The following is a 19900-nucleotide window of genomic DNA, read 5'->3' as shown; positions in this document are numbered from 1 at the left end:
AACAAAATAAAATGCTAATATTATTCTTTGTAAATTGTTATTTTCCCTTGCTGGTGGAATTTCGCTAGTTTGGTGTGTAAATTATTGTCAGGTACCGAATGTCTAGTTTTGGATTTTATTATTATTATAGTACTAGGGTGGGTGGGTTCCCAAGTCAGTCTTGTGTCTGAATCCTGGCTCTGCTGTTTACCAGCTGTTCTACTTTGGGAAGGTTACTTAACCTTTACAAGCTTCCATTTTGTCATCAGAAAAGTAGGTATCATCATGATACCTCCCATAGGATTGTTGTAGAGATTTAAATATAAAGCTCCTTGTCAAGTGCTGACAAAAAAGTAAGTGCATCGGATGAAAGAGTAACTTCACTTGTCATCTCAGGAAATAGAAGCTAATTGTAGGTTAGGATTCTTGGTTACAAGCGACAAAAAGCATCTTACTGGAAGGACCCAGGGTAGTCTTTCCAGAATTGAAGGGAGAGTTGAGCATTTTGACCTTGGGAACGACAGGAAAGGGAACAGCGTCACGGATCTGGGCAGTGGGGCACAGTGGACAGACTCTTCAGGGTGCAGCTATCAAATGCTCCTGGTCCATCCAGGTTCCCTCTTTGAGAGACTCAGCTCAAGATCCAGGTTCCTAGGAGAGAGAGTAGTGGTCTCAACTTGGGTACAAGGCAGCTTGGTTGACAGTCTGAGGTCCCATCGAGACTGGTCGAAGGAAAGGCTGAGCGGGAGGGTAGGGGTAATAGAACAACAGGTCCAGATGGGCCCGAGGCTGACACTGATGTTGTTGGAATATTTTGTTAGCAGGAGTTCATGGTCACACATACTAAGGAAAAAGATATTTTTGCTTGCTTTTTGTTTCAGTTTTTTCTTCTTGGTGTTCCATCATTAAAAGTAGAAAAACTGTTTTGAAAGCCCAAGAAAGGAAAAGGTGGAGTCTTTCACAATTGTCCACATTTGGGGCCTGTGTTTAAGTTCTTTTCAGCCTTAGCATGTTCAGAGAATTATTTTAATAATAACGGACTTTTGGACAACAGTGAAATAGCTTAGGTAAATTCATTGATTATACATGTGGTTAACTTTGTTCTTTTTTTTAAGGAACTTAAGCAGAACCGAAGTCAGGAAATTGATGACCATCAACATGAAATGTCAGTATTGCAGAATGCACATCAACAGAAATTGACAGAAATAACTCGTCGGCATCGAGAAGAATTAACTGACTATGAAGAACGAATTGAGGAACTGGAAAATCTGTTACAACAAGGTTATTAATTTCATTAATTTAGCATATTAGATGACATAATTAAATGGCAAACCTCGCACTATAAGACTAGAACACTGATATAAACTTGGACTGACTTCTAAAGAATAAATGATTAGTTCTGCTCATCTGCCAGAAATTTGCAATGGCATCGCTATTGTCAATATTCTGCAAAGATGGAAAGGTCTTTTTGCCTTTGTGGTAAATAGTTATAATACAGAGATTTCTTTGCATTGTTTGGTGTATTTTCACTTTGTTTCAAACTCAGATACATAGGCTAAATACTAAAACATATTCTATTCAAATAATAGCTTTCCTTAACTATTTATTTTAAAATGCTTTATTGTAATAATTAAGCTTTTTAAAAACAATTTTTAAACTTTATTTGCAACAAAATTGAGAAGGAGATACAGAGATTTCCTTTATACCCCCTAATCCCCCTCATGCGTGGCCTCCCCCCATATCAATATCACTCATCAGAATGGTACATTTTTTACCAAGGATGAGCTTACATTGATACATCATTATCACCCAAAGTCCATAGGTTACTAGGGTTCACTCTTGGTGTGGTACATTCTATGGATTTGGACAAACATATACTGACACGTATCCATCATCATCATATCATACAGAGTATTTTCACTGCCCTAAAAATCCTCTGTCCTCCATCTACCATCCCCACAACCACTGATCTTTTTATTGTCTGCGTAGTTTTGCCTTTTCCAGAATTGTCATACAGTTGGAATCATGGAGTATGTAGCCTTTTCAGATTGGCTTCTTTCACTTAGCAAAATGCGTTTAAGTTTCCTCCATGCTTTTCATGGCTTGATAGCTCATTTCTTTTTATCACTGAATAATATTCCATTGTCTGGATGTACCACAGTTTATTCACTTACCTGTTGAAGGACATCTTGGTTGCTTCCAAGTTTTGGCAATTATGAATAAAGCTGCTGTAAACTTCCTTGTTCGGGTTTCTGTGTAGCTGTAAGTTTTCAGCTCCTTTGGGTAAATACCAAGAAGTACGATTGCTGGATCATATAAGAGTATATTTAGTTTTGTGAGAAATCACTAAACTGTCTTCCAAAGTGGCTGTACCATTTTGCGTTTCCTCCAGCAGTGAATGAGCATTCCTGTTGCTCCAGATCCTCACCAGCATTTGGTGGTGTTAGTGTTCCAGATTTTGGCCATTCTAATAGGACCATAGTGTTACCTCATTGTTTGTACTTTCCTTTTCAAGCCTTTCAAGTTCTAATCTCTTAGTTGTGTATAGCAAGCTATTTATCTCTTGGTACTTGACATTTGAGGTCCTTGATTTTATGTTTATGTTCCAGGTGGCTCAGGAGTTGCAGTAACTGATCACTCTAAAATCCATGAGATGCAAAAAATTATTCAAGTTCTACAAACTGAAAAAGTAGAGTCTACAAAAAAAATTGAAGAACTTGAGGATAAAATAGAAGACATAAGTAAAAAATTGTCTTCTGCAGAAAATGACAGAGATGTTTTGAGGAAGGAAAAAGAACGACTAAGTGTGGAAAACAGACAAATGATGGAAGAATGTGAAAGCTTGAAACTGGAATGTAGTAAATTGCAGCCTTATGCTATGAAGCATGGTGATACTGTGACAGAGGAGAAAACAATTCTTCCACAGAGTACATCAGTGGAAGAACAAGTGTTCAGACTGCAACAAGCACTGTCTGGTATATGATGTTTGGAACTTCTAATTGGTGTTTCATTGCATACTAGTTGTTTTTAGAGACAAACACTTGAATAACTGAGTACTTTATGGAAATGGAGTATTATGGAAATCACCCTGTGGATTTGAGTAGAACTGTTTGTTTTGGATTCAGTCCTATAATTAATAGATCACAAATAAGAATTTTCTGCTAAAAAGGGTGTAACTATTGGCTAGGTGTCTCTCAACCTCCCTTCCTCATCCTTTAAGTATTTACATGAAACTCATTGATTTAGGGGGCCATGTAGACTTCTGAGAAATGATTGTGTAGACGTTTGTTGGGAGAGGAGGTATGAGTCTGTTTCTGTTAATCTATACAGACCAGATACTTCCTGTCACTCCTGAGGGCCCAGACCCTGCAGCCTACTGTCTTTGAAATTCTGTATTACCTTTCGAAATGAGGTTTTGTGTGTAAGCAGACCTGACAATGGTAAGAGCCATAGGTCTTCCACCATTTTCCATTCTCAAGATGGTATTTACTTACCATACCAATGTTGTGTGTTATAAAAAATAAGTATTAAGTGAAATAGGCCAAACACCACTATTCATTCATGCCAGAAAAACATAATGGAAACTTTTCAAGATGCATTTTATTTTGTACTTTGTTCTATTCTCATTATATAAACTCTGACTTTATGAACTTGTTCATTCCTGCTTTGAAAGTTTCTAGTCCTTGTGTACTGGTGACTCCCCCACATCTGTATTCCTCACCTAGTTGTTTATCATGAGCTCCTGACCTGAATGGTCAACTCTATAAATTCAAATTAAAGTTAGGGTCAAAGTCATGTCACTGTGGCCGCCTCCCCCTCCTCTTTTCCCTACCTTGGTGATTGGTGGCGTTTCCCAGTCTCCCAAAACAGGAAATTTGAATCCCTGTAGATTCCATGTCCTTAGCTTCTCTCTGATTTGGTGATATTTCAGGATTGTACCCCAGAGGAGCTCTAGGTGTTTCTCGCAGGTGCATCAGTCCTGGAAGCTGCTATGAAGGCAAAGGGAATGCTGTGCAGTGGGCTTCTGGACTTCTTTCTCATTGGACTTCAATCAAAGTAGTTCTGCTCTTTTCCAAATAAATTTCTTTATTTAACGTATTGGGTGATCTGTACGAGTTTCTTTGCTTTGAAAGCAAACCTCCTGCTCTCGTCCTTCCCTTTCTTCCATCTCCACTGCCGCTGAGTAACTTCAGCCAATCAGAGTTTCCTTTTGCCTGTTAACTATAGCAGTGTCCTAATGGAGCAGAATAGCATGGTGGTTAAGACCATGACTGGGTTAGAATCTAGCTTCATGGCTAACCAGCTGACCTTGGGCAAGTTAGTGAACATCTCTGTGCTTTGGTCTTTTCATCTATATGGTTGGGATAATAAGGCCATCTTCTTCAGAGTTGTAGTAGTAGTAATGAGGATTTTATGAGTTACTAGCCGCAAAGTTCTCTTTAGAGCAATGTCTAGCCCATTGTGAGCATTATAAAAGCATTAGCTGTTGTTACCCCTGGTGTCCATGATTCCTCCTTCAATCAATTTTTTTTTCTTTCTGCAGCCAGAATGACTTTTCAGAAATGCAAAGCAGGTTACTCCCCTGTTTTTAATACTTTGTAGCAGCTCCCTGTGAGCTTCAGCATAAAGTCTGCACCTCTTAGTTGGACATACACTGTCTTTCATGATCTGGTCCCTGCCTACTTCTTTAGTTTCAGCTCTTCCCTTTCTCCTAACCTAAGCTTTAGCCATATTGAACTTTCTCTGTAGCTCCTTAGGTCATCAGTGTTGTCTCAGCTCTGTCGCCTTAGTACTGGCTGCTTTCTCTGTGTGGAGTGTCTCTGTGTTTCTTTCTGCTAACTTAATGTATTAAGATTCAGTGCAGGTGTTGTATCCACTGGGCGGTACCCAGTGCTGCGGCTTCCCTCGCCCCATTGCCCCCCACCCAGTCTGCATTAGGTGTTGGCCCTTTTTGCTTTAGCAGCACCTTGTGCTCCCTGTATTGCACTGGACTGTAGTCCTGTGTTTACTAGTTTGTCTTCTCTGAATTGTGAGCTCCTTGAGAGCAAGCAAGGACTAAGTTTTTCCATCTTATTGTCTAGCAACTGACCTCATAGTAAATGCTTAATATTACCTGAATGAACAGTGAATTACTTCCTTCAGCTGAATTCATGGTATTCTGTCTTTGTGTTCTTCTAGAACCACTTGTATTTCTGAGTCTATCCATAATACCAGATTTAACTGCCTTTTTACCAGTAGTCGTGTTTAACTCACTTTAGATAATTGAGAGGTTATTGTAGTGTTGTGGTGTAAATGTACATTCTTGTTTTTAAGTTTTTTCCCCCAATCTCAGTCCTTTGACTGTTTCCTGCTTCATGAACTAAACAACTCATTTTGAAACATGTTGTTAATGTTTTTATTAAGGCAATAACTTACGACTCATCTAGAATGCAATTATAATTCTTTCTTATGCTATGCCATAGAATTGGATTTTAACATAGTTTCCAACTGGCATTTATATTTTGATTTCTTTGGTATACTCAAAATAGAAATATAAAATAACAAAAATACATTTCACTGAAAACTGTTAGGACTTGCCACTTGTGCTTATGAATACACTTTATTTTAATTGGGTTTCATTTCTGAGTTTAATATAGAAGGTAATTATTAAGTTACTTTAAAGAATTTTAATGTCACATTTATTGTTGTTTTTACAGATGCTGAAAATGAAATAATGAGACTAAGTAATTTAAACCAGGTAAACTCATTTTAAGAGAGAAAGCTTTTGGCATTGGTTTACCAAGAAAAAGTATTTTGATTATTATAGTTGCTTATTTTATGTTTTTTACAAATTCACTTGAACTTATCCTAGGAACTCTCATCTTAGTAATTGTGTGTTTGCTGATTAATAATAGAAACTTTTTGCATCATAAAATGACATAATTTGAAAAGTTGGATAATTGAAAAATGCAGGTATAATTCTTTGAAAATTAATTTGACAAATGTATGCAGAGACAGTGGAAGCAGATCTGCTACCGAAGTGAGGGATGCATTTTGATTGCCCTTAAGGAATTCAGAGAGTAGTTTCTATTTCTGATGACTACAGGATATTTTATAAGTGTATTTACATATTTTTTCAAATGTAATAAATCCTCTATAAGAATGTCTATAAAATGAGTGACTGCCTTTAGATGGGTCAGTGTTGCATGCTTATAAATTTTATGTATCACTAAAGAAAAGGCACAGTTGTGTAGCTTGCTTGCTTTTTTGTAAACTTGAAATTTCTTATTATCTGAAAACACTGTTTTAACATTTTTATAGGATAACAGTCTCACTGAAGACAATCAGAAACTTAAAATGCATGTCCAAGTTTTAGAAAAAGAGAATTCATTATTGAGTCAAGAAAAGGTGGGTGCAATAAAAATGGGGGAAGAATTAAAATGGTGTATATGTTGTAGATCACGGCTAAGGGCCAGTTTATATCAAAATGGAGTGTTTAGTTCTTGAGAGTCCTGAAGATAAAGGTGATCTCATTGATGCTTGTTAGGCCAGGTTGGAGTACTTGGGCAAGGTTCATAGTGTGAGAGGCTGACCAGAGCTTATATTCAGAGATAAGCCGGTAGGCCCACAGATACGAGCAGAAAAGATGGTAAAGGCTGTTATGGTTTCAGATGAAGTCCTGACAGTAGCAACATACACAGGTGGCTCACAAGTTTGGAGTGGCAAACTATAGTAATTGTACGTACTGTTATATGCTCCAGAATGTGTCTAATGTGGTGGATAGGAATTTCTTAGTGGTGAGAGGTAAAATAGGGACATTCTTAGCGGTAGAAGTAGGGTCTGTTTTGTGTATCTTGATAGCAAGGATGGAGTAAGATTCTGTAATGCAATGTTGAATATGGGGAGAGGTATTTTTATGTTTGTACCACTTGGGAGTAATTCATTGGCTGAGGCAGGTGCTTAAATATAGGATAGTTGTAAGCTGGTATTATGAAGTTACAGGCCAGTATCTCAACTTACTTTAAAATCTTCAGTTTTTAAAAGTAACATATACTGGTGTGTACATCCAGTAATACATGCTGAAAAATTTCAGACAGTACAAGTGGAGTGTCCTTCACACCTCTGTTGATTGGCCTCTTTCCCAGAGGCAGTCTTTCTTACCAGTTTCTTATATATCCTTCCAGACTATATTTATCCATGTATGATTATTATGTAAGTAGCTTCTTAAAAAGTACAAATGTTAGCGTAGTATACATACCTGCGTGTTATATTTTCAGCGTCCTTCCACATTAGTTTATAAGCAATGTTTCTTAAAGGGTTGCGATTGGCATTTAGGTGGGAAAATTCTTAGTTGTGTACACTGTCCTGTGCATTGTAGGATCCTTGCCCTCACTCTTTCTACCCACTGAAAGCCAATCGTGTCTCTCAGTCATTTTTGTATCACTATATTATATATTTTTCTCTGTTCTTCTCTGCTCCCAGTGTGTTCTTCTCCTTTGCTTGTTCCTCTCTAACTGGCCTAGGTATACTTTGTAGTTTGTAGATCTCTGCACATATCTGATAGGATCTGTACCTTCTCATGATATTGTGGGTTCTGTAGCTCTTCCCCATAGCTGTTTCTCTTTTCTTTTGGTGTTAAAGTAATCCATCGTAACTCTTCCTTGAGTTGTGTCTGCTGTGGATCTGCGTGTTGCTTAAGAATGCCAAAAGGATCTGGAAGGTTGTGTGTGTTCTTAAGATCCTGATAAAAATGCTTGTGGTTCTCCTAATTCAACAGATAACTTGAGAAACCCAGAAGAGAATGCTATTTCCATCTTGTAATTGTAGTTCAGAGTAATCTTGAGTTGGAAGAAGAATGCGAATCTGAGGCAGATGTTCCAATATAGTGTTCATTGGTCTCTTTTGTACAGTATATATTAGACTATTTGTAGAAATTTTATATTCTTATTTACTTTAATAAAGTAGATTCCATAGAAGTTTGATTTTTAAAAATCTCTGTCAATGAAAGAAGGCTTTACAGCGGTTGGGAGTTTATCACAAACATAATCAGAATTTGAAATAATGTTGAAGCATAGAGAACTGCCCCACTTCTGGGGTTTTGGAGGAAAAGCATTAAGTACCAATAGACCAGAACATAAAATATATTTTAAAAATCATATTTTAGATAGATCTTTAGGAACGTTAGTTTTGAGAGAGGTGAACCTAGTCTAGGCTCAGGTTAGAAGGTAAAGGATGGAAGGAGGGTGCTTTTTTTTTTTTTTTGAGGAAGATTAGGTCTGAGCTAATATCTGCCACCAATCCTCCTCTTTTTGCTGAGGAAGACTGGCCCTGAGCTAACATCCGTGCTCATCTTCCTCTACTTTATATGTGGGACACCTACCACAGCATGGCTTGCCAAGCGGTGCCATGTCCGCACCCGGGATCCGAACTGGTGAACCCAGGGCCGCTGAAGCAGAATGTGTGCACTTAACCGTTGTGCCATCGGGCTGGCCCCAGAAGGAGAGTACTTTTTTGGGTCAAGAAAAGCTTTCGTGTTCTGATGGAAGCCAATAATAAGAGTAATTCCTTAATGAGGGACAAGAAGCCTTTTATTTTCTAATTAGAGAGGACAAACTTTAGAGTGAATGAGTGTTAATTCTTTACCTTTTTGTCTGTGACTCCTGGTGACTAGATGTTAGGGAATGGAAGTGAAGAGAGCCGGAAGACTTGGGACATTTTGAATAGTACGAGTGTAGTGGGAGGGAAGGGGGAGACCGAATGGAAGCAGCAGTGGGAGTGGGATGGGGAAGGCTCTCAAATGGGAAAGCTTTTGTATAAAGAAGTTGGAGCCAGAAGATGAATTTACCATCGTTCCATCTTGACTAGGGTTATAGAAATGTTTTTCTTGAAGCTGCAAATAAAATTGCACATGAATGAAGGCTGTGGTTTGTTGAATTTTGTGTATCATTGCTGGGGTATTATTCAATAATATTTCCAACGCAGAGAATCTAAAAATAGATTCCCAAGTTTTGTTTATATATATGTTTTTCATCTTTTGGTGTCTCTTCTTCCAGTTGACAATATGTGTTGTTTTTTTCCCTTTTATCTTTTAAGGAAGAACTTCAAATATCACTTTCTAAATTGAACAATGAATATGAAGTAATTAAAAGTACAACTACAAGAAATATGGATTTGGATTCAGAATTACGTGATTTAAGACTTAATTTAGAGGCAAAAGAACAAGAACTCAATCAGAGTATTACTGAAAAGGAAATACTGGTCGCTGAGTTAGAAGAATTGGACAAACAGAACCAAGAAGCTACAAAGGTAACACCATATAAAGACAGCTTGGCAATGCATTCTACTCGGCAGACTGAACACTGGATTAACAAGGCAAAGTGATTGGTGTGATTTAATTAATATTTTAGTTCAGTGTGCTCCATAGTCATGGAAATTGACAAACTTTTTCTGTAAAGTGTTAGATAGTAAATATTTTTAGCTTTGCAGGCCCTGTAGTCTCAGTTGCAACTATTCAACTCTGCGGTTTTGATACATAAACAAGTAAGCATGGCTCTGTTCCAATAAAACTTTATTTACAAAAACGGGTGGCAGGCCTGATTTAGCCCGTCTGCTGTAGTTTGTTGACTTCTGCTCCGGTGTTTAAAAGTTGAAAATAAACAACAGGTATCAATTACCTTCTTTGGTTTAAGATTGTAGTCTCTAAAATGCTAAATAAATTTGCTGTAAGATGTTAGTAAATAATGTTGTTGGGATTAAAATTTTGTTTTAAGAATGATTAGAAATATCTAAGATTATTCTCCTGTTCTGTATGACATTCTATAAAATTTTCTTTAGGTACTAAAAATGAGAGAACGTTCTGAAGTTACCATGCAAATTAATTTTTCTTTCAGCACATGATTTTGATAAAAGATCAGCTATCAAAACAACAAACTGAGGGAGATAGCATCATCAGTAAACTGAAAAAAGATCTAAATGATGAAATAAAGAGAGTTCATCAACTTGAAGATGATAAAATGAACATTACTAAAGAGTTCAATGTGCAGAAAGAAAAGTTAATTCAAAATGAACTGGTCCTAAGTGATTTGCATTTAACCAACCAGAAACTTGAGGATAAAGTAGAAGATTTAGTAGATCAGTTAAATAAATCACAAAAAAATAATTTAAACATCCAGAAAGAGAACTTTGAACTTAAGGAACATATTAAACAAAAGGAGGAGGAGCTTTCTAGAGTCAGGGATGAGTTAACTCCGTCTCACAATCAGGACTCTCACAGTAATTGTAAGGATGACTTACTTCAAGAAAGGGAAGCTGAAGTGAGAAGCTTAAAGCAAAATCTCTCAGAAATAGAACAGCTCAATGAAAATTTTAAAAAAGTTGCTTTTGATCTCAAAATGGAAAATGAAAAGCTGGTTTTAGCTTGTGAAGATGTAAGACATCAGTTGGAAGAATCTATTGCTGGTAACAATCAGATTTCTCTGGAAAAAAACACTATTGTGGAGGCTCTAAAAATGGAAAAAGGACAGTTAGAGGCCGAATTGTGTCGGGCTGAAAAGAGGCTGTTGGAAGATGCAAACAAGTATGAGCAAACCATCAAAGAACTGTCTGCTGCGCGGAATTTGAGCGCCTCTGCTTTACAGCTGGAACAGGAGCGTTTAGTTAAACTTAACCAAGAGAAAGACTTTGAAATAGCAGAACTCAAAGAGAAGATTGAGCACATGGATACTGATCATAAAGAAACTAAGAAAATGTGGTCATCTAGTTTAGAAGAGCAGAAGCAATTGACACAACTTATAAATGAGAAGGAAATTTTTATTGAAAAACTTCAAGAAAGAAATTCAGAGCTTCAGGAAGAATTAGATGAATATACTCAGGCCTTAAGAAAAAATGAAATTTTAAGACAAACCATAGAAGAAAAAGACAGAAATCTTGGATCCATGAAAGAAGAAAACAATCATCTCAAGGAAGAACTGGAACGACTCCGAGAACAGCAGAGTCGAGCTGCGCCTACGGCTGAGCCTAAAACCCTTGACAGTATCACAGAGCTAGAGTCGGAGGTATCGCAGCTGAATACAATAAAGGACAGTCTGGAAGAGGAAATCAAACATCATCGAAAGATCATTGAAGATCAGAACCAGAGCAAGGTGCAACTACTTCAGTCATTACGGGAGCAGAAGGAGGAAATGGATGAGTTTAAATACCAACATGAGCAAATGAATGTCACACACGCCCAGCTCTTGTTAGAGAAAGATGAAGAAATTAAAAACTTACACAAGACAATTGAACAAATCAAAACCCAGTTACATGAAGAAAGACAGGACGTTCAAACAGAGAATTCTGATATTTTCCAAGAAACAAAAGTTCAGAGCCTTAATATAGAAAACGGAAGTGAAAAACATGATTTATCAAAAGCTGAAACTGAAAAATTAGTAAAAGGAATAAAAGAACGAGAATTGGAGATTAAACTTCTAAATGAAAAGAATATATCTTTAACTAAACAGATTGATCAGCTCTCCAAAGATGAAGTTGGTAAACTGACTCAGATTATCCAGCAGAAAGATTTGGAGATACAGGCTCTGCACGCTAGAATGTCTTCAGCTGCCTACACCCAGGATGTAGTTTACCTTCAGCAGCAGCTGCAGGCCTATGCTATGGAACGAGAACAAGTGCTGGCTGTTTTGAGTGAGAAGACTAGGGAAAATAGCCATCTGAAAACAGAATATCACAAAATGATAGACATAGTTGCTGCCAAAGAAGCAGCCCTCATTAAGCTGCAGGATGAAAATAAAAAATTGTCCACTAGATTTGAGAGTAGTGGCCAAGATATGTTTAGAGAAACCATTCAGAATTTATCACGTATCATTCGAGAAAAAGACATTGAAATAGATGCGTTAAGTCAGAAATGTCAGACCTTATTGACAGTTTTACAAACATCCACCACTGGTAGTGAGGTTGGAGGTGTTAATAGTAATCAGTTTGAGGAGCTCCTACAGGAACGTGATAAATTAAAACAACAAGTGAAGAAAATGGAAGAGTGGAAACAGCAGGTGATGACCACGGTACAGAACATGCAGCGTGAGTCAGCCCAGCTTCAGGAGGAGCTGCGCCAGCTGCAGGCACAGGTGGTGCTTGACAGCGACAATAGTTCTAAGTTGCAAGTGGACTATACTGGCCTCATCCAAAGTTATGAGCAGAATGAAACCAAACTCAAGAATTTTGGGCAGGAATTAGCACAAGTCCAGCACAGCATAGGGCAGCTTTGCAATACTAAAGATCTTCTCTTAGGAAAACTTGATATTATTTCACCTCAGCTCTATTCTGGACCATTGCTTACTTCCCAGTCAGCAGAGTCTCTTAGAACAAGTAAGTCTGACGCATTGAGTGAGTCTTCTAAACAAGAGATAGAAGAGCTAAGAAAGTCACTCCGGGAGAAAGATGAAACCATAAGAACTCTTCAGGAAAATAATCACAGATTGTCTGATTCCATTGCCGCCACGTCAGAACTAGGAAGAAAAGAACATGAACAAACCGATTCAGAGATAAAGCAGCTAAAGGAGAAACAGGATATTTTACAAAAGTCACTTAAGGAAAAAGACCTCTTGATCAAAGCCAAAAGTGATCAGTTACTTTCTTTAAATGAAAATTTCACTAATAAGGTGAATGAAAATGAACTGTTGAGGCAGGCCGTCACAAACCTGAAAGAGAGAACATTAATTTTAGAAATGGACATTTGCAAACTAAAAGGGGAAAACGAAAAAATAGTAGAAACATCCAGGGGAAAGGAAACAGAGTATCAGGCACTACAGGAGACTAATATGAAGTTTTCTATGATGCTGCGAGAAAAAGAGTTTGAGTGCCATTCAATGAAGGAGAAAGCGCTTGCTTTTGAGCAACTGCTAAAAGAAAAAGAGCAGGTATGTTCTGCATGGAGTTTTCTAGAGGGAAGTTGGGGTGGAGGAGCTTTTTTAGTGTGTGTGTTTATTGATGTTATCTTTGAAGAGGAATATGAATTTGTGTAGAAATATTTATTTCAAGATACTGTGATTCGTTCTAAATAAATTTTCCAAATTACTGATATTTCCAAATATTTTTATTACTAGATTAATTTTATTACTAGATTAATTTTATTACTAGATTACTAGATTAATTTATTATTAGGTTAATTAATTACTAGATTATTACTAGATTAAGTAGAAAAAAGAGTTTAGTAGCAGTATTTTTCTTTAGAAAATATGTGTACAGAGGGAGTTCTGAAGTTATTCCAGTCTAACCACATTTTAGGCCTAGTTCAGTAGCTGGTGGTGGTGATTAGTGTTTTAGAGATCCTTATATGTGAAGGGAAGCTGTGTGAAATGTGTGTTAACGTCTTTGACGATCTGCAGGAAGAAATACATTTCACATTGTGACACAGTAAGCACTTGTGTGCGCGCGTGTGTGTGTGTAAAACTGAAACAGAAGTTTCAGGAAGCAAAAATTCTCTTACTACATGTGATCCTCCATTAAACAGAGTGCTGGAGGACCCATTAAAGTGATTTTTAGGAATCAGTCAGTCACAGCCCAGTATTTGAAAAGTGTTAGCCGTGAGTAGTGCTTTTCACAGGGTAGGCTCAGTAAATATTCTAACCCCACTTCTGTCACTGGTGTGAACTTTCAGTGTGTTTTGATCTTACTGGTTTGTTTATTCAGCCATAAAATGGAGGGTTATAGCAGTTATATTTAAAGTGTCAGTAGTTTTGTTTTGTTTTTTGCTGAGGAAGAGTCCCCCTGGACTAACATCTGTTGCCAATCTTCCTGTTTTTGTATGTGGGATGCCACCATAGCATGGCCACCGATGAGTGGCGTAGGTCCTGCCTGGGAGCTGAACCCAGGCTGCCAAAGCAGAGCACACCAAACTTAACCACTAGGCCATGGGCTGGCCTGTCGTTCTTGAGATATTGAAATTTTTTTTTTTTTGTGGCTATTATTTATTTTTTAATTGAGATTCATAATAATTTACATCATTGCGAAATTTCAGTTGTACGTTATTTCTTGTCTGTCACCACATAAGTGCTCCCCTTCACCCCCTGTGCCCACCCTCCACCCTGCTTCCCCTGGTAACCACTAAACTGTTTTCTTTGAGATATTGAAATTTTTGCGTGCAGTTGATTGTAGATTTTAGTGAGAATGTACTGAAGACCTCCTAGTACATCATATGATGATAGTTGCTGTGTAGCGCTTTTTTGGTAGCACCTTTTTACTCTATTTCTGTACTTTTCGTGGTAGAAATTTAGAAAAGGAATAAGGCAGAACAGTGGAATATTCAGTAAGTGCTTCTTGAGCATTTACATGCTGCCAGGCACCTCATACAAGATGATATAACTTCTTTTGCTAATTATGTTTTCTGAGAGTCTTAGATTAAAGTTTGGGAATGGTTGATATAGTTTTCACTTGATAGGAAAAGTCATGCCTCATTTTCACCTTCTTTCCATCTGATGAAGTAGGTCCGCTGATGGTGTTGAGGTGTCCGCCTCCTTTCAGGTGTGGCTTCTGAGCCTCGTGTTTGACCAGTCTGCAGTGAGTGTGCCAAGGACTCTTGGAGGGCAGGAGCTTTCTGTTGCATGCTGACCAAAATTGGCTGCAGCGTCTTTGGGCTGAAAGAGTGTAATAGAGGAACGTAGAACAATGAAGTATTCCTTTTCATATAGTCTTTCCTTTTGTAGTTTTAGCGTCTTACGCAGTGTAGTTCTGTCTCATCGACATTTCTGGGTGTAGAGTGTGCAGGCTTACTGAAGGCTCGTCTGTCTTTCAGGAAGCTTCTGTAAGTTAAGTCATACTGAAGTATTGTATTTGAGGGTAATTAGCATAAACGAATTAATTTCTTCCAGTACACTCTATAGTTGAAGGGTACCTTTATTATATTTTGAATGTAATAAATAGCATCTTTTTTTAGGAAGAAAGGGATGTTCTCAAGAGGAGAGCTTTAATTTTCAAGGGTTCTTTCTCTGTAATATGAAAAATTTTTTAACTGAAAAACCTGTTTGGCAAATAATGCCCTCGCTATTCAGGAGGGGGTATTGAGATAAAAGGAACAAGTGGTTTCATGTTTTGGTTTTGATGATTTGTCCTGGGGGGACACAGTATATATTCTTAAAGAAATGGAACATTTACATGAAAATTTAAAATAATACCAAACTGTAGCTTCATATGATATACATATTTAAACAGAGAAAAGAATTGGCTGTAGACAGCCTGACGCTTTTTTGTGCTTTTTAGAATTCCAGCTATTGTCTTACATTTATGGCCCTACTTTTGCGATGAAGAGTTATCTTTGTTCTGTTGTCGTTAATATATTATATGGAATGCATTCAGGAATCAGTTTTCACAGCTGTCTAGCAAGATATCATTCCAGAGTTGCTTTCGTTAAATTGTTGCCAAAATGTCCTTTTAAAATGGGCTGTGCATATGAATTGACTTCCCTTTCTTTCCTCTGCCAGCAATTTGATCTGACAACTATTCCATATGCTGATGAATGGACACGCACACGCACACGCACACATGTACACACTCAAAATTTTCTCGGTGATTTGGGAGTGTTTGTTGTGTAGGGTAAATCTGAAGAGATTGTGTCTTTTGAGTTCTTTTAAAAACATTTCTAATAAACTTTTTCTTTAGGAATAGTTTTAGATTATTAGAAAAGTTATAAAGATAGCAGAGAGTTCCCATATACCTCACACCCAGTTTCCTTTATTTTTAAATCTTACTTTACCGTGGTACATTTGTAACAACTGGTAAACTAATGTTGATACGTTATTATTAACTAAAGTTCACACTCTATTTGAATTTCCTTAAAATATATATATATAGTATATATTATATTTAATATGAAGAAATGAAATGAAGAAATGTCTTTTTTTAAGTATATTTTTCTTTAAAGCTAAAGTTATTTCTTTCCAAAAGGGCAAGACTGGTGAGTTAAATCAACTTTTAAATGCAGTTAAGTCAATGCAGGAGAAGACAGTTATGTTCCAGCAGGAGAGAGACCAAGTCCTCTTGGCCCTGAAGCAGAAGCAGATGGAGAACACCGCTGTGCAGAAGGAGGTACGCTTTCCCGCTGAGGAAACAGTGACTCACACGCTAGGTTCAATAACCGTTAACTAAGAAAACTGTAAAGATTATCAGTTAGAATGAATTTCTCTCTTAGGTGGTTTTTTCCTTCATCTTCCTCTGATGTGCTGTCATAGAATTTTGATCTCCCAGAGTGCATTTTGTTTTCAAAAGTGAAAACCTTGATCTAATCATTATGTTGGATACCTGAAACTAAATTATACCTCAATTTTTTAAGAAAAGAAAGAGAAAAGTGAAAACCATGGCATGTCTTGAATATAGGAAAAATTTCCCACCCATGAATTATGAAAAAAAATGAGATTTACTCATTTGATGTCACAAAAAGCCTAGTACTTTGTATAATTCCTTTTTCCGTTATAGCCACAAGGAATGAGATCTTACAAAGTAAACCTTGCAAACGAGCAGTCAAGGTTTCAGGAGACTTTTTTCCTAGAATAAATAGATCTTGCAGTGTGAGGAATTAGTACACAATTAATACAATTCAGTAACGGGAAAGAGATTTGATAACAAAGTGGCTTGTAGGCAGGGAGAAGGGAGCATTTTACAAAAGAAAAATAAAGAAGTATCCTCTGCCTAGGTTCAGCATTTACGGGAGAAAGAACTACGGTTAAACCAGGAGCTGGAAAGATTGCGTAACCATCTCTTAGAGTCAGAAGATTCTTATACCCGTGAAGCTTTGGCTGCAGAAGATAGAGAGGCCAAACTAAGAAAGAGAGTCACACAGTTGGAGGAAAAGCTAGTTTCATCCTCTAATGCAATGGAAAGTGCAAGGTAACTCTTTCATTTTTTTAGCATTAACATTAACTGAACGCTTCTTAAGTGGCAGACTCAAGCATTTTTCATGTTCCCTCGTTTTATTCACACAGAATTCGTTGTCTCCATTTTACACACTAAGAAGCTGAGCGTAAAGAGGTTTAGTAACCTTCACGAGCTAGGCACACAGTGTGTGTGTGTGTGTGTGTGTGTGTGTGTGTGTGTGTGTTTCACAGTCGGGTCTGCCACTCTTAACCAGATCTGGTATGCAAACCGAGGTTCTTCTGCATCTTAACCATTACCCTAGATAATTGCTTCTCATCATTTTAGGAGTTTAGACTTAAATTCTCACTGGTTTACTTAGCTTCGTCAGGCTCCCAAAGAACTAATTTAATTTGCATGATTTTATTTTGAATCAAATGCGCTAAGGCTGAACAAGGTCTGGATAGTAAAAGGGAGAGAGTAAAGGAGGCGGCACGGTGGAGACCTAGGTCAGTGTGAGTTCACTCTTGGTTTATTTGAACTTTGAAGTGACCAGGTCCCTTCTTATGTATCTTTACATTTTATTTCTCTCAATAAAATGGGTTTTTGTTCTTTTTACAAAAACATTTTCCATTTCACGAAAATCACATAAACCAAAAAGAACATAAAGCCACAGTCTTACCCACGCAGAGATAGTCTTTTGTTGTACCTTGTATGCTTGTACACACCTGTGTATATATTATATATATTTTTTAAAGCACAATTGAGATCATACTATTCATACTATTTTGTAACCTGCTTCTATCACTTAATAATATGAGTTTTCTTGGGGCTGGCCCAGTGGCATAGTAGTTAAGTTCGTGGGCTCACTTCAGCAGCCCTGGGGTTCGCAGGTTCAGATCCCGGGTGCAGATCTGCACACTGCTCATCAAGCCATGCTGTGGTGGCATCCCACATACAAAATACAGGAAGATTGGCACAGATGTTAGCTCAGAAACAATCTTCCTCAAGCAAAAAGAGGAAGATTGGCAACAGATGTTAACTTAGGGCCAATCTTCCTCACCAAAAATAAAAGGGGGGGGGGGTTTCCAGAACACATTAAGCCATGTGTTTCTGCAGTATCATTTTATGCCTACATAGTATCCATTATTTGGATTTGCCATAATTTCTTTAATTCAGTCATTTATTATTGGACATTTAGAGTAGTTCAGCTTTTCAAAATACTAAGAGTGCTGTCATGATATCCCAAGATAGGTATTTTTTGTGTTGATGACTGATTATTTCCTTAGCTTAAAGTTTGAGAAATGGAAGTTCTAATTCAAAGGCCATTTCTAAAACTTTTTAAATGTACTGCCAAATAATCTTCCAAAGAAATCATATCCATTTATATTTCCATTAGTGATATGTTTATCTTTTTATCTTTTTATAATGTATGATGCTGAGAGAGATAAAAGAAGATATTATTTCTGTTTGCAAAGAAGTTATAGGCCAGTGGAGACAACACATTTTTTTTTTTAAGATTTTATTTTTCCTTTTTCTCCCCAAATCCCCCCAGTACATAGTTGTATATTTTTAGTTGTGGGTCCTTCTAGTTGTGGCATGTGGGATGCCGCCTCAGCATGGCCCTGATGAGCAGTGCCATGTCTGCACCCAGGATTTGAACCGGTGAAACCCTGGGCCACTGAAGCAGAGTGCGTGAACTTAACCACTTGGCCATGGGGCCAGCCCCGAGACAACACTTCTGAGGGTAGCTCCTCCTCTCCTTTTGTAGGGTGTATTATTGTGCCTTCAGACGCAGAAGGAAACTTGTTTAAAATGAGAATTAAAGCAGTGAGTGAGCATTTGTGTATGTGTTTCACACTGGCAGAAATGCCAAAACATCCTCAGCCTATAAAATTGATAATCTTTCCTTTCAATTTTCAGGTCTTTATTTTCCTTGATTAAAATTGTTTCCAGTCTCTGCCCCCTTTCACTTACCCTTCATAATTGCCAGAATAACCATTGTTAAGTAGAGCTGTGATCTGGTTACTTCTTTTTTCAAAACCAGGGTAGACTCTCGTGATTTGGTCCCTGGCTATCTACCACCTTAATCTTATTTCTCCCTAGCGTCTACATCCAGCCAAACTGTGTTACTCGGTTCTTCAGATAGAGCTACTATTTTCCTATTTCTTTTTCTTCTACTTCTTCATTTCATATTCTTTCTTCTACCTGAAGAGTAGACCTGGGTCCAGCCATGGTGGCACGCTCCACTTTGTTGGCCAGGGTTCGGTCCCCAGGTGTGGACCTACACCACTTGTTGGTGGCCATGCTGGGGCATCAGTCCTCATACAAAATAGGGGAAGATTGACACAGATGTTAGCTTAGGGTGAAACTTCCTCAGCAAAAAGAGGAAGATTGGCAACAGATAGTAGCTCAGGGCAAATCTTCCACAGGGAGGAAAAAAAAGGAGTAGACCTGATCCCTAACAGTTTTTCTATTAATCTCACCTTCAAATAGCATTTCCTTCATAAAGAATGCTTTTTTTAGCATTCCATTCCTCAAATCCAAAACCAAACCCTGGTGTGAGACTTTTCCTTTGAATCTGCACAGTACTTCATTTTAGTCTTTGATAGGGCGCTTATATTTTACTTTAGGGTACAGATAATTGTTGAACTGTCTTACACTTCCTCCCGCCTAGTGAAGTGTAAGGTTACTGAGGATGGGATGATGCCATTTATTTTGTACCCTTACCACATCGTATGTTCTTAAACATAGTTTAATAGATGTTCAGTAAATATTTGTTGTATTAGTAACTCTAATCTACAAACCAGATTATGGTGTTTTGAGCCCTTGCTTAACAATAGTAACACCTGGTATTTATTAACTTTTTGAGTGACGTCACAGCTGATTTCATCCTTACAATCACCCTTTGAGTGATTTGCTAACCAGCAAAGTTGAATCAAGTCCAGGGACATTTGAGGGCAGAGCTGTCTCCTGATTATCAGTTTACTGCTCTTTCCACAAGAGGGTGCTGTTGGGTAAAGTTTCTTCAAAGTAAGTTGCTCTTAATGGGCTTTAATGGGTTGCTTTTGAGTAACAATTTAACTGGACATTAAAATCCCAGCAA

General features: G+C 37.6%; 1 protein-coding gene across 4 annotated transcripts in view; it reads left to right on the top strand.

Moving 5' to 3' along the window:
* TRIP11 (thyroid hormone receptor interactor 11) overlaps positions 1-19900 on the top strand; it is a 64349-nt gene that overhangs the window by 19500 nt on the left and 24949 nt on the right. For all 4 annotated transcript variants that reach the window (XR_011432109.1, XM_005605407.4, XM_001494620.5 and 1 more), the window contains 8 exons: positions 1095-1260; positions 2589-2954; positions 5676-5716; positions 6280-6366; positions 9052-9264; positions 9849-12869; positions 15892-16032; positions 16637-16830. Coding sequence is in view for 3 of the 4 variants with exons in the window: in XM_005605407.4 (XP_005605464.3) it covers positions 1095-1260; positions 2589-2954; positions 5676-5716; positions 6280-6366; positions 9052-9264; positions 9849-12869; positions 15892-16032; positions 16637-16830 (4229 nt within the window). In the remaining variant the exon portion in view is untranslated. The remainder of the gene's footprint in view (positions 1-1094; positions 1261-2588; positions 2955-5675; positions 5717-6279; positions 6367-9051; positions 9265-9848; positions 12870-15891; positions 16033-16636; positions 16831-19900) is intronic.

Source organism: Equus caballus, chromosome 24 (genome assembly GCF_041296265.1).
Source record: "Equus caballus isolate H_3958 breed thoroughbred chromosome 24, TB-T2T, whole genome shotgun sequence".
NCBI classification, from domain to species: Eukaryota; Metazoa; Chordata; class Mammalia; order Perissodactyla; family Equidae; genus Equus; species Equus caballus.
Note: the sequence above shows the minus strand (reverse complement) of the source record. Positions and strands in the feature narration are given on the sequence as shown.